Raw genomic sequence first — 14953 nt, forward strand, 5'->3', positions numbered from 1 at the left:
CCCAGAAAGTCATGAGAAGGAACGGAAGCCACCCCAGGTGGCCGACAGCACAACCCCTTAAACTTTCGGCCTCTCACGCTGGGAGGCCACAGGAGAGCACAGCGGATCCAACAGAGACAGGAGCCAGAGTCAGCGCAAAGACTGGCAACAGACACCAATTCTGAACTTCCAGAACATTCTACAGAAAAGGCAGCTCAAACAGATGCTTGGGGGGCTTCCCTGGTGGCGCGGTGGCTGGGAATCCGCCTGCCAACGCAGGGGACATGGGTTCGAGCCCTGGTCTGGGAGGATCCCACGTGCCGCGGAGCAACTGGGCCCGTGAGCCACAACTACTGAGCCTGCGTGTCTGGAGCCTGTGCTCTGCAACGGGAGAGGCCACGACAGATGCTTGTTTTCTGAAACTCAAATACACTGCACTTTTTTTTAAGGCAAAATCAAATGGGCTTGTTCTTTCTTGCCCAGAGGATAATTAAACTTACTTTTTAACCTTCTTTGTTATTGCTTATTAATCATCTAAAATGAAATATTTTCCTACAATCATCTTTTAAAACCCTCCAAGGTATGAGAACCATTACCTTTTCTTTTGGTTAAGCTGACATTGCTTCTATAAAGACTTAATATGAGGCAATGAACACAAGCAAACTACCTAAGGTTAAATTTAGGCTTTAAAATGAAATTGAAGGTTCCTTCTGGGCTATTCTTTAACAGAAACTAATTTAGGGAGAAAAACATCCTTATATTATGTTTAAATTAAAATTCATATGAGAATGCCTCCACATTAATTAAAACGTCCACCTTTGCCATGGTGGCTTTAATTAAAAAACAACAAATGGAAATATGTAATCTAGACCGAAGTGTAACTATGCCAGTTAATTGACATTAAAGCTGAGAAATATTAATTTCCATTTCAATTCATTAAATGTTTACTTAGGGCACACTCAGTAAAGGTCACGGAGAGGCCTGGTGAATTTCCTTGCAGCACTGATATCAAGTGTGCACCATAAAACCCTAAACATCCCCCCACCTACCGCCCAAATCGCAAATTCCTCCTGAGGAAAGACAAACCAGGCCAAAGAATAGAATTTCAGGAGCAATTTTAAAATTCCATCATGGAACCCTTTGTTCTTTTTGGAACGCAGTATACCCTGGAGGAATTCTGAGCATTAAACTATTTGCACTCCTTTGCAGTGGCTGACATTATGGAAAATTCAATTTCATTTTCAATAATATAACTCCCAGAATGGCACGGGACACTGGGTTGGACAGTCAGAAGACCTGAATTTGGCACTTGCTCACGTGACTCAGAACCACTTCCTTAAATTCTCTGGGTCTTGGTTTTCTCTTCTACCAAGGGAAAAATGCTAAAGCTTATATCCTTATAAAAGGCAGCGAGGTCAACAGAACAATGGGCCCCCCCCCCAAAGATATTCATATCTAAATGCCTGGAACATGTGACTATGCGACCTCCCAGGGCAAAAGGGATCTCAAAGGTAGGATTCACCTAAGGATCTTGAGATGGGGGGATTATTCTGGGCTATGTGGGTGGGCCTAATGTAATCACAAGGGTCCTCCTAAGAAGGGAGTGGGAGAGCAGATCCCAGTGACGTTACCTGAGAAAGACTGCTGGCTTTGGAGGAAGGGGCACGAGAAAGGAATGTGGGCAGTGTCTAGAAGCTGGAAAAGGCAAGAAATCAGATCCTCCCCTAGAGACCCCATTAGGAATACAGACTTGTTAGCAAACTTGACTTCAGCCTGTGAGGACCATCTTGGACTCCTGACCATTAGAATGGTAAGATAATAAATCCGTGTTGCTTTAAACCACCACCAAGTTTGTGGTCATTTATTACAGCAGCAATAAGAAACTAATACGGGCACTCAAGGGTAACTGGACCAAAAGCAGCTTAATTATCAAAGGAAAGTGGATACAGAGTAATTTGATTTTATTAACAAGTGAGATACGAAATTGAAATCAGACTTGGGAAATACTGCAGAGGAAAAACAAAGTGCACTTGACTATAAGCCAGGCTGACGTTCCAAGCCCCAGTGAGGAAGTGGTAAACGGAGCTTAAGCAAGGTCTCCCCCATCCCTCCTGGTCGCCTCACACACTCCTCAAAATCTTGGGGTCTGAGATCCAGCCCATCCGTGGTGAGAAACCAGACTCTGGATCAGGACCGCGGTCTGGCTTGACCACCGGCTCACTTTGTGGCCGGGGCCGGTCCTTCTCCCTCCCTGCATCTCCTCATTTTAAAATGGAAATGATGACGCCAGCCCCACAGAGCTTCGTGAGAGAGAAGATAACGTATAAAATAACAACCAACAACACGGCGTAGCGTCACCGCCCTGGAAGCGCCTGCCAATGATGTATGGGGTCTAGGCCCTAATAAAAACAATTTTAAAATAAAAATGTCCAGAAGTCAAATAAAGGACTCTGGGGTAACTGATAGTTTCTGGATTTTCTTCTATACTATTTTCCCTGAATCTGGTGTGAATGTACACCTAAGGTACAGATGTACACATATTTACACTTTTCTAATACAACTGTTCAAAATAATGCAAAGATTTTAGCAGATGCCACAAAACCAAGCTAAGCCTTCTCCTGGTCCTCTTCCTCACATCTTTTCTTATCTTAATTACCTACCCTTCCTCCATGGCTCCCCTAAAACGGGGAGCCTGAGGTAAGGCACACCTCCCAGGAGAAGCAGATAATTTTCCTCCTATGAGCAACACGGGGCCTGTTAAAAGGAACGTGTACTTTCTGTTAGAGGATCGGAACACAGAGGAGCCGCCCAGCCCTCGTCTCCAACCCAGAGGCAGGAACATGGCAAAAATGCTACCGCATCCCAGTGCCTTGCACAGTGTGGGACACACGAGCAGCTCAAGATACACCACAAAGAAGGACTTTGGGAATAAACATGACAGGGAATTTGAACCATTTATCAGGCACTTGTTACATGTCAGGCACGGTCTGGAATCTTCAAGAATAAGATCTCATCTTTGCAAGCGGATGCTCCGAGAAGGTAAGTGACTGGTCCAGGGGCCACAGTGATCACAGACCCACCTCCAGGGTCTGTGGTCCCAACCCTCCGCTCGTGCCAACCGCCTGGGGCGACTTGAAGGAGGACCTTGAGGTCACCGGAAAAGGACCAGCCCGCTAAGCCCCATCGTTAGCCCACCGTGTGCTCCAGGAATGAGCTGAGAGTTTGTGACACTTAGCATCAAAGCATCGGATGCCTCTCACAACCGGTGATTTAGTGACCCAGCTCCTGAGCTAGCTTCATCTGGGGGCGTTTTAAAAGGAGGAAAGGGGCAGGCCCACTGAAGCGATACAACGTGAAAAACGTGCATTTTGTGGGAAAACGCCTCGAATCCATATTAATGAACAAGTGATGGGCTGAGAAGAATAAACAAGAGATTGTCTGATCTGCTTTCAAAATATCAGAAGTAGGGCTTCCCTGGTGGCGCAGTGGTTGAGAGTCCGCCTGCCGATGCAGGGGACGCGGGTTCGTGCCCCGGTCCGGGAGGATCCCACATGCCGCGGAGCGGCTGGGCCCGTGAGCCATGGCCGCTGAGCCTGCGCGTCCAGAGCCTGTGCTCCGCGCAACGGGAGAGGCCACAGCAGTGAGAGGCCCGCATACCGCAAAAAACAAACAAACAAACAAACAAACAAAAAAAACACCAAAATATCAGAAGTACATAAAACACAAGCAGGGAATAAAACGCTTAAGTAGCATTCAGTACAAGTCTAATTGCCAAAAAGCACCGGAGCCCGAGGGAACTGGTGCCTCCTGACGGGGCCCAGCTGGCATGCGGCTGGAAGCGGCACCTGTGTCCCCAGGACCAGAGGTGTGCTGGGGCCGCTGGAACCATCTCTTCCCAGCTCAGCGACCTCACACCGGAAGCTTAAAATTGGCCCTGGGAAATATGCACGGCCCAGAAATTGGCTAATGCTACGAGTCAGGTTCCCTTCTCCCTGCCCCGGGAGAGCCAGCTGGTAAACACTCACAAAACACGAGGAGTGGATGCCCTAGCAGCCCCCATTCCCGAGTGCGCTGAAAATGACCCAAACTCCGTGGAATACACCATGTGCCTTTCCTCAGAAACCTACACGGAGCAGAAACCTCAGCCTATTCGGCCTTCTTCCCGCCTCTCCTGCGGTGCTGTGCACGGACACCCTCCCCCAAACCCCTGAGCGTGTGGGCAGTAGAATCTTTCCCAGCAATTGATGGCTCTGCCTGTGTCACAGTGCGACACCATTTAAACACAGCTGATGGACAAGGAGTCCCTGCACTGGTTTCAGGAGACTAGCATCATTTTGATAAAACTACATTTTATTTGTGGGTTTTTTATTACATCATCATTTTAACACATATTCCTCTATCTGAAAACCAGAAATTATAAAGTCCCACAAAGATATCTTTTGAGGGGTGATCTGAAGATGAAAATGAAACCAAGTGGGGGTAGGGAGAATTACATGAAATTAATCAAAAGGAAATGAACAATTCCAGTGGTACCGAACACCTCATCATTTCCAAACAGTCATTTTATCCAGTTCCACTTTCTTCCTGCCTCCTTCACTCTCCACAGTGAGAGCTGTGCGCTCTTGAGATCTCTGAGCTGCACTCACAGTAAACCAGCTCTCTGCTTTCAGAGACAGTTTTCCCACCAACACACAATGGCACAATGTCTCCTATGAGCCAAGAGACGTTTAGTTGTTTCCGTCCACAGTAGGTCTCTTAAAGGGGGGCACAGGAAAAATAAATAACACACACACACACACACACACACACACACACACACAGGCCAAAAATAGCCCTGCAAAGATGAGAAATAAAACCCAGACCCTGTCAGGGAATGCCAATTCGTTATAGAGAGTCTTGGAAAGTTAAGTGAAAACTTAGGGCATGAAGCAACTTGACCTCAGCACATTTTCTGCAAGGCAACGATGAAAGTTTGGAAGCCCGGAGCTACGACACTGTCATCAATCAGATCCCCACGCCTGTCCCAAGTGCCACAGTAAATGTCTATTTCCTGCCAATCCAACCCAAGAGTGTGAAGGATGTTAAAACGAATCGCTAGCCCGCTACTCCAATTATTTACTGTGACTCTAAGGCGATCCATCCTCTCCTCTGTGATTCCTAGACAGGGGAGTCATCAAAAATGATGCACCAGCTCGAGAAGGACTGGCATATTTTCAGAAAAAAAAACAAAAAAACATAAAAACAAAAGAAAGGAATGAAAATGCATTGAGTGCCAGACACTCGAGTGTCCTCGTTTCACTCTCCCCGCGATCACAAGGGATGGCTGCTGTGAACTCCACCCGAGGTGCGGGGCCTCAGGTAGAGAGGAGGGTGACTTGCCCAAATGGCACCGCACCCTCCTGCCCTCCAGCTCCGTGAAGCTGCCACTCAAGCCAACGCCAGGCCCACGCTCCCGTTACCCCAGACGGATGGCTTAAAACGATCCCGACTGTTCTCTGCTGCTCGTCCGTTTCCGTACATCAGCCCTGCCACCGAAAGTGCTGAAGGATACAGTCAATTCATCTGTTTTACATTAAGATGTCTTTCACGGCGATTGCAGCAAGTGGAGCTTCACGCTGCGTCGGAAAACTAGGAGCGGCCCCAGCTGCAGCCGAGTTTACAATCCCACAGCTCTGTTTACGGGGGCAGATTTCTAAAATGGTCTTCAGCTTCAAAGAGTCACAGGATTCAGGAAAGAGTAGCAACTGGCGCATGGCACGCTGCAATCATTTTTCAGCTGAATTACCGAAGCACAGATATAAATACAACAGCATGTCTCTGTGTGGCAACAGCACGTGAGCTAAAGCCTCTCAAGTGGGAATGTGATTATTTATTTAAAAAAGAAGCAAAACCCCGCCAAACTTCTCAATGATATTAGAGGTGTTCATCCATTCTCTTTAGTTTAAATGTTCTAAATAGTTTTTCCTTTTCAAGATGCATAAGTAATCTGAGCACTCAATAAATATTTTTGGATAATCTAAAGAATCCCACCTATAAATGTGATCAGTACAGCATTATTTACAACTGCAATAAAAGAAAAATCTGGAAACCCTACAGCGTTCAACAACAGGAGCCTAGTTAAATAATACTGGATGCTGTATCGCAAAAAGCCCTCAGAGGTTAGAGTAGGAAGACAGCGTACCGACGGAAAACAAAATGTGCATGTTAATCATTGTTAAGTAAGCCATGAACTTTCATTTGTGCAGAATGTGTGCACGGACCGAGGACCAAAGGCAATACAGTCAGCCCTTCGCATCCCCGGGTTCCGCATCCAACGCGGGGCCGCAGATACAAATGCTGACTGTTCTCTGCCATCGTACACGAGGGATCGAGCCTCCGCGGACTGCGGTATCCGTGAGGGTCCCGGAGCTGATCCCCCGCGGATACCGAGGGGCGACTGTACTGATAAATGAACATTATGGGAAGGGTGGTAAAACCCGTGGGTTAACTATCACTTTGTTCATTTAAGAGTTCCATTACGGTAGCTGTAATACAACCCCGGCATAAGTAACATGATATAAACCGCGAGGAGGAGGAGGAGGAGGAGGAGGAGGAGGACAGCGGTTATGATGAGGACCGTTCAGGAACAGGGCGGCGCTGCAGGAGCTCGCAGCGCCGCCCCGTGGGGCTCGGCCGGGCAGGACAGGGGCGGCCCGCTCGCCTACCTTGCTGGATGAGCGCGTCGGCCGCCAGCTCCCCGGTGCCCACGTTGGTGTACTCCTCGTTGGGGTGTTTCCTGTTGTAGTGCCGCTTCAGGGAGCCTGAGATGTTGCACGAGTAGTGGCAATGGGCGCAGCGGAAAGGCTGCGGGGACAAGGAGGAGGGTTAGGGCCCGGCCGGCCCCCGTGCGATCGAGCCCCCGCGAGAAGGAGGCCCAACTCCCCCCAGTCCTCCTCCACGACTCTCCCACCTGGGGGCGCCCGCTCCCTGGAAGGCCTGGGAGGGGCAAGCCGCCCGCTGGGAAATGCTCCAGGAAGAGACGCCAAGCTGGGGCAGCTGAGCCCTGCCTCTGCAGGGACCGTCCAAGTCACCTGGCAGGGGTCCCCAGGGTAGGAGGGTCTCTGCTAAATGAGGCTGCTCTGATTTCTTTTCTTTGCTGTCCACCCCAGATTTACAGTTCTTGTTTAAGAAGAAAATGACAAAAAGCAACCCAGGAATCTATCACTTTTCTTTTCTTTGCCATTCAAGCATCTCCCCTTCCCATTAACTCCCTGATGCACCTGCTTCTTTAACTAAATGGACTCCTCCACAGCGTTTACCTGCAGGCACCACGTACATACATCACTGTCGCCCCTCAGGGAAATGTGCCTGATAAAATCTATTTCCAACACGCCCACCTGGGCAAGACAAGGCTCTTTTAGGATCAGGGCACCAACGGGTCGTCTGTGCAGTCTTATCTGCCGACTCGCAACTGCTTCGGGGGACGCAGAGTGGTGAGGGGAAGGGGTGCCTGCTCAGGTCTCCTGGGAGGCCCACTGAGAGCCATCCACTGGCCAGGCGATGAATGGACAACTGGATCCCTGTCCTTTCCAGGCCCTTCTCCTGGTCAGGACGAAAGCAAGCGTCCCTCTGAGCCACGTGCTACATCGCTGTACAGCACAGGGCGAGGGCAATCCCAGTTTTGCATTCGGGGCCTGTCTGGTGACACAAGCAGCTTCTTGGCCCAGCGGGAACGGAAGAGCACAGAGTGGCCCACAGGACAGCAGGGGACTCAGATGCGGCAGCTTCCCCTGACCCCCAGCACAGCCTGGCCATGGAACTTCAGACAAGTAGTGAAACTCCTGTGAGCTCTGAGCCTCTTACCAGTTCAAAGGGGATGATACCACTACCTGGTAAGGCTGCTGTGAGAATTAAACGATCCAACATAAACTGGTATCTACGTTGCCAGAGAAAGCATTTACCGTTTTCACAATTTTACATTTACCGTTTTAGCAATTTTACACGACCCTTGCTATGTCTGCGGGAGCTGAGGCACCACTGTGTCTGGTGAGACCTCAAATCCACCTCGCCTTCTCAACTGTCCAAGTCACCAATATTCCTCCACTGTCACCTGGAAGAGCTAAAGCAGAGCCGTGCACCTCTGAAGCGGGGTGCACCGACTATGGGAAAAGTCCTCTCTTTGACACTCCAATCAGCCCCTCTTTCCATGGTTCTTCAAGCCTACACATGTGCTGAAGTCTCCCCATGGAGAGAAAGAAAGAGATGGAGGAAGGGGAGAAAATGAAAAGAAAAGCCATCTGCCTGTTTAAATCTCTCTACTCCTTGCTTCTAGGCCACCTCCCACCCCATGCTCTCGAAGCGCGGTCCTGCCTGCCGCCTCCATACCATCCCCTTCCTCTCAGGTCCCCCGATCTCCCAGGCAAACCGCTCCTGCGGGTACAGCCCGGGCTCCTCTGCAGACCTCGCCCCCCTCCTTCCCCACCTCCTCCCACTGGCTGCCACCTCCCACCAGGACGCGTAACGTGGTGACAGCACTGTATCACCAGGTTCTCTTTCTCGGGTTATTTTACTAGATCTGCTTCCCATTCCTGAGGTGAAATGCTGACTGTCTCCAAGTTTCTGCCCTGGGGTCTGTTGTGTTCTTCCGCTGTTGTTCCAATGATGGCTTTTACATGCTGATATAGCCATATATATCCAGTTGTGATGGCTCCCAAACCACAGATAGGAATTTTCAACTGTCTTCCAGGTATCTCTACAGGGATGCTCTGGAAGCACCTCAAAATGAACACACACGATTTCAGACTCACGACCTTTCTGCAGAATCAGCTATTCATGCAAAGACAGAAACCTGGGCGTCACCCTAGACTCTTCCTTCTCTCTTACCACCCAACCAACTACCGAGTCTGCCCAGCTTCCTCAGACACGTGTCCAGAGCCCTCCTCCCCCCCCGCTGCCCCTCTCATCTGTCACTCCAGCACAGAGAAAGTGCTGACCTGGCCTGTAAGGGAAATGCTGTGACTCCCAGGAAAGCACTTCTCAGATAGCACGACTCGGTGGAGGGTGGGGGGTGGGGGGGGAGGGGGTTCTCTGGTGAGCCAAACTGCTCCAAAAACCCTTCCCCAGGGACCCCACCCTCCGTCAAGGCCACACCTTGGTCATCGGATGCTTTGTGTTACACTGCACGTGCCACTTTCTGTCCTTCATGGAGAAGAAACCCATGGTTTGGCCTATGAGGGCTTATTAAACAAAAGGACCTGGAACAAAGGCAAAAATTAGCCAGGCTTCTCACCTATCTACTGAGCAGAGAATAAAGGACCTAAAACGCCAATATATGATTATCTGCAAAGTTAAAATAAAAGCTAAAACCTTCTGAAGTGCTTTCATCTCCATATAAGCAAGTTCTATGAAATTATTTTGCAAATATTAGTGTTCGCATAGCAATCAAAAAGAACCACCAAAACGGCTCCCCTGCCGGTGCTGGGTAGTCAGCGAGCACGGCCGGAAGAAGCAATTAAGATGAGAAATGGTCCTACAAACCTAACTTCAGGCTTGAGAGCCAATTCCATTCTTCTTCTAGCAAAGCGGATAAAGTGCCTCATGAGACTTTCGACTCCTTTAACTCCCCACGCCTGCTCCTTGGTAGAACTGCTAATGGAAAGAAGAATGGCCAAAACGTAAGCAGATAGGCCAAAAAATGTAGAGGTGAGCCCAAATGAGAAATCAGTTTCTGACCTTCTGATTTCTATGAAAATCTTCAATTCTTAAAGTTGAAAGGGACCCTTTCAAAGACTGACTTTGACCAAGCCTCCCTCCGTGACAAAACAGCCTTCTGCCGCCTCTGACAGTCTGTGATCTCAGCCTTTGTTAGAGGCAGGGAGGTCAGACCCCTGGCCCCTTGCACTGCTGAATGGCTCCAGGGGTTTAGGAGGATAAACCTTCCCGTTCTCTTCTACTCCCTTGAAGCCGCCATCATCTTTCCCACGAAATCAATCACCACCTAACTTCTTCTTAGGACCCTCTCTCTTTAAATGGTGCAGCTGAGCCGCATCTGGGCCTTTCACGCCGAACAAGTTTGAACTTGTGGGGCATTGCCACGTTCCAGCAGGGAGTTCTGCTGGGGCCGTTGCTGTGGAGCAGGAGACGTAGGCGAAGAAAAGCGTGGGTGACGCCCCTGCACCCACCCGATGACAGGCATAGAGTCTGACTGCATTATTAACAGTGCACATCTTGGGATTTCGCTTATGGAGCATGTATTTACTGACCTCCTGCTATGACTCAGACGTTGTCCTCTCACCCTGGGGACGTAGTAACGAATGAGAGAGATTCGTGATCCCCTGAATGCACAAGAGCGTGGGGACTTCAGATACCAACTGCAAAGATTAAATGTCACCCAGGCAAACACTAAATCGCAAAACTTGTCTCCTAAGTCTGATTACTTGCAGATAGCAAAGGACGCTGCAGCTCAAAGGGAAGTTATTTATCGAAAGCTTTCAGGCCAGAATCCGGCCAAGAGTTATGAGGAAAATATATGCAGGCTATAGTCCTGTAGTGCATGTGAGACAAAACATCCAAAAAGAAAGTGGATCAAAAACAAGGCAGAGACCCGCTGTCTTGCCTACAACGCAGTGTTGCACTAGATTTGTTAAGTAATGTGACCTAACATAATAACTATTTTAGCTCACCTTCACTGACAGCTTTCATATGCCAGACAGTTCTAAGTTTTGCATGGGATTAGTTCCTGGAAATCTCACAACCTCCTCATGCAGTAGGTGCAATTGTTATCTCCATTTTACAGATAAGAAACTGACATGTATAAGGATTAAGGAATTTGCCCGAAGTTTCACAGTCTCCCAGCCTGGCCACTTGGTCTGCACTGGATTTGGGGCCCCAGACCAGCCAGCAATGAAGAGATGATCTGACTTCCCGTTTGTCATTTCCTGAACATCTATCTTCCCTGGGAGGGGCATGGCTTGGTTTGCTTGGATTTTCTAGACATAAGGCGGCCCACATCTCACCATCAACTTCTACGAATGAGGACCGCCAAGGTGAGCTGGGAGGAATGCTGGCCGTTCCTGGGGGGCAGGGACGAGGCAGGGACAGGTGGAAGCCAAGCGGAGGGCAGACACAGCCAGGTCACAGCGGGACGTGCGCTGAATCAGGAAATGAGGTTTTTAGGATATGGGGTTTCCGGTGGCTATCGAGCAGGGGGTGACGTGCCAACTTCACAATGTTCACTCTGGAAATTAACAGAGGGTGGATTTGAAAGGAACAAGACTGAAGGCAGGGAATCGACCGTCCAGTTGCTGCAGTGGTGTAGACAAGGGATCTAGAGGCCTAGAGTGAGAGAGTGGAACAAAACAAGGGGAAAGGAGGAGCGAGTTTAAGAGAGATGGAGGAGGGAAGATCAGCCGACCTGAAGATGGAGACGCAGTGTGAGAAGACAGAGACGGAGAGCCTCGGGATGACTCCCGAGTTTCCAGCGCGGATGACACAGGAGGAGGGTATCCGGGCAGCTGTGGAGGAAGTTCTACAGATACTGAGAGAAAGAGGGAGAACGCAGAGCCCTGGACATCCAGGAGGGCAGCCCAGAAAGCATCTGAAGCTATAAGGTGTTCGGAGTCTAAAGCTCAGAGGGCAGTTCTGGGCTAGAGGTACAGATCTGAGCTCGGGCAACCAGAAAGTGCCCTAGGACAGAACACACCCATTGTCAGCGAGTGTGTAAAGTGATAAGACAAGTGGCCTTAGAACAGCACCCGGGAACACAGGAACAGCAAGAGAGGAGCTCGTGAGGAAGGACAAGAAAGAACGGCAGCAGGCTGAAGAATCAGGGGTGTCTGGAGACGAATGTCCTTCATGGAGGGAGGGGGTGACAGCGTCAAGTGCACTAAGAAATCCGACAAGGCCTAACAAGTGTCCACTGGGACTGGCCATCAGGGAGGTGGGCTTGTGGCCTGACTGAAAAGAGCTGGTTTCAGGAACACGCTAAGAACAAAGGCCAGGTCACGGGGAGGAGGCAGGGGGAGAAGCTGGATTTGAGGTCAGGCGTCAATGATGTTTCAGCAACGCAAACGGTATGCCTTCTTCAAAAGGCGCATCAAACGATCCCCCCTCAAAAGGTACACTGACAACCATCCGAGGTGAAAGGAAAAGTACAATTGAACTTGTGGAGGCTGCAACTCTAAGTTCTCAGACTTATGTCAAGAAAGCGAGGAAAATACACTTTGTCACAAGTGGAGGATTTGCTGTTCTGGTTCTTCAAACAGAAAGAAAGAAAACAGCAGAGGACAGGAAGTCCTATCTCACATGTGAAATCGGGCTCTGACAGACCTGATGAGAAGACATCGAACTGCATGAGAGAGGCTAATGCAATGTCCCTTGGGCGTCAAGAGACGGACTCAGAGGAATGTTTAAAACAGACGAGAAGCTGGTGAGGAGGTGATGTCCATGGTCGTGACGTCGGTAAGCAATCACAGAGCACAGGATGGCTTTCTGGTAGAAAGAGAGGGTGCCCCGCTGGCTTCCGTCCACAGCAAGCCGGAAGGCTGTCACCGGGCAGGACCCCGCGGGCCGCTGTGTGGAACCACGTGTGGCATCACGGTCCTACAGCTACATCCACAGGCTCAGAGATCAGAATGTGAGCCTCTCCCTCTGTGATGGGCCTGACGCTCTCTGAAGAGGACGGGGAAGCATAATGGCGAGGGAGAAGGTTCCGGATGACCTGTGGGTAAAACCTGCGGCCACGAGTCAAGATTTCACAGCCTAAGTTTAACAACCTTGGCCAATGGAGAGACAGAGGTAAAGAAGGAGATAAACCACAAGTCTAATTGGTATTCAGATGACTTTGGATCCAAAATGCAGGAAAAGACTATATAATGGTTACAGCCTAAATTAAGTGGGCTGGTTGGTACGAGACCATTTAGACGCTGTTTGGTAGAAGCCAGCCTATTAGAACGTGGCAGCTCTGCACCAGAGGGAGACCTTGGTGTTGACGTGTGTACAGAGCCCCAGAGGGCCTCACCTGCCACGCCGCTCTCACAAGGTGAGTCAGGCTCCGGGCCAGGTAGCGCCCAGGGGCTCCTCCACATCTCTCCTCTGCTTCTACTCATGCTGTCAGGCTGCTCCTTTTTCTTAGCAACACCCCGGCCTGCCCTCCTCTAGCTGGCTAACCTCCAGGACACCTCGTGGGGCCCAGGTGAGCTGCCCCGGTCGCTCGGCGGGCCCCCCGGGCTGCTGTACGAGGCATTCATCCCTGCCCTCTGACACGGAGCCCCCTTCTACTTGAGTTCCTTGCGTCAGGCTCCATCTCTCTTTTTCTCAGTAACCTCGAGAAAGAACCGATTGATTCTAATACCACACGAGCCAAGACAAGAAGGGGACGCGGCTGTCTCGGTGAAACATGTCGCGACAGTGGAGATCAGCCCCTCGTCCGGAGGAGCGCGCCGATCCGGTGAGATTCAGCGCTGACCCGGTCATTCGAAGCAAAGCCTCCAGTCCTGCATCCCCACAGCATGAATCACCGGCTTATACCAGCGGATATACCCACCCTCCCCCCACTTAAAACAAAGCGCCTCTTGGCTATGAAAGAAAACAACACCACTGTCCTTCACAGACCCCAGCCCCACTGGATGAGCTCCACTTTCTCTTTATCCCGAAGTCACTCACTAAACGTGTCTACGCTTCGTCTGGAAACGTTCACCAGACAAGCTACCATCCATTCTGCAAAAGTCTTAGCTCACAGGCTACTCCCCGCACCTTCACCTCTGAAACCTTCCCTAACTCCTGGAAGATGTGACTTTTCCTTCCCACGGGGCCCCCAGCACCTAGGAAAACCTGGCGGCATGAACCCTGCTGCGGCGTAACTGTTCTCTGGAGGCCCAGCGCCCGCCTCCCCGACCCCCTCCAGGCTACAGCGCCCGGAGAGCAGAGTCTGTCCCCGCGCGGCTCGCCTGTGTTTCCTTGGCAGCCAGGCCGGCCCCGCACGGGTGGGCCCCCTACTACACCCAGGTGGCCAGAGGAGAAAGGGCAAACCACCTTCCTCTTTCTGTGACTGACTGGTAAAGCCGCCCAACAACTGAAGCTAAAACCCTGGATAGGACGTTTCTTCAAACGACATTCAACTTAGCAACTGTAAAAGATACGGTGTGGGGGAAAAAAAGCCACAGCACGGGAGACTGCATTCACAACATGCAACCAAAAACATGACCCACACCCCCGATATATAAAGAATTCCTGAAAACAAATAGGAAAGCAAAACCACCCAATAGAAAAAATGAGAAAATAGTTGAACAATATATTTTTTTTAAAAAGGAACGAGAAATAAATACAAATGGCCCAAAAACATATGAAAAGGGGCTCAATTCCACTAACCACCATGAGAATGAAAATACAGCCACACAGAGAGGCCAGCGCAGGCCCAGCAGGTCGGCCACCCTGAACGTTCACCCCGGGGGCATGGAGCAACAGAGGCTCCAGGCCGTGCACCTCTACTGCTGGCGTGACCTGGTGCAGACACTGTGGAAAACGGCTGGGCGTCGCCTCGTAAAGGTGAAGAGGTGCCCACGGCCTGCACGTCCTCTCCAGGGGTGTTCACCCCGCAGAATCTCGTCGACGAGCACACCAGGACACGCACGCGGACAGTGCACAGCAGCAGAGCTTGTAACGGCGACACAACAGAAGCAGCCCCACTGTCCGCCTACGACTCAACGGACGGGCTGATCAGATGGACGTTCCCGCAAGGGCTGCGCAGCACGCGCTGTGTCCCACCGGGGGGTATGACGCCACAGAGGGCGGACAAAGGAGGGAGACATGCAGTCTCGCCAGCATAATGCTTCACAAGGCTTTTGAGGACTACAGGTAACTTAGATCAAATGCCTTGAATGACACAGCACCCAATGAGTGGCAGTAATGTTAATAACAACAACAGCAAAGGCACTCACACCCTGACACGTAAAGCGATCTTTACCCTCATTTCTCTCATCGGTGTGACAAAGATCAC

General features: G+C 50.5%; 1 protein-coding gene across 1 annotated transcript in view; it reads right to left on the bottom strand.

Moving 5' to 3' along the window:
- ZFAT (zinc finger and AT-hook domain containing) overlaps positions 1 to 14953 on the bottom strand; it is a 154213-nt gene that overhangs the window by 30850 nt on the left and 108410 nt on the right. Inside the window, exon 12 of the mRNA XM_059043620.2 lies at positions 6684 to 6822. Coding sequence (XP_058899603.1) covers positions 6684 to 6822 — 139 coding nt within the window. The remainder of the gene's footprint in view (positions 1 to 6683; positions 6823 to 14953) is intronic.

The sequence above is a fragment of the Kogia breviceps genome, chromosome 17 (genome assembly GCF_026419965.1).
Source record: "Kogia breviceps isolate mKogBre1 chromosome 17, mKogBre1 haplotype 1, whole genome shotgun sequence".
Lineage (NCBI taxonomy): Eukaryota > Metazoa > Chordata > Mammalia > Artiodactyla > Physeteridae > Kogia > Kogia breviceps.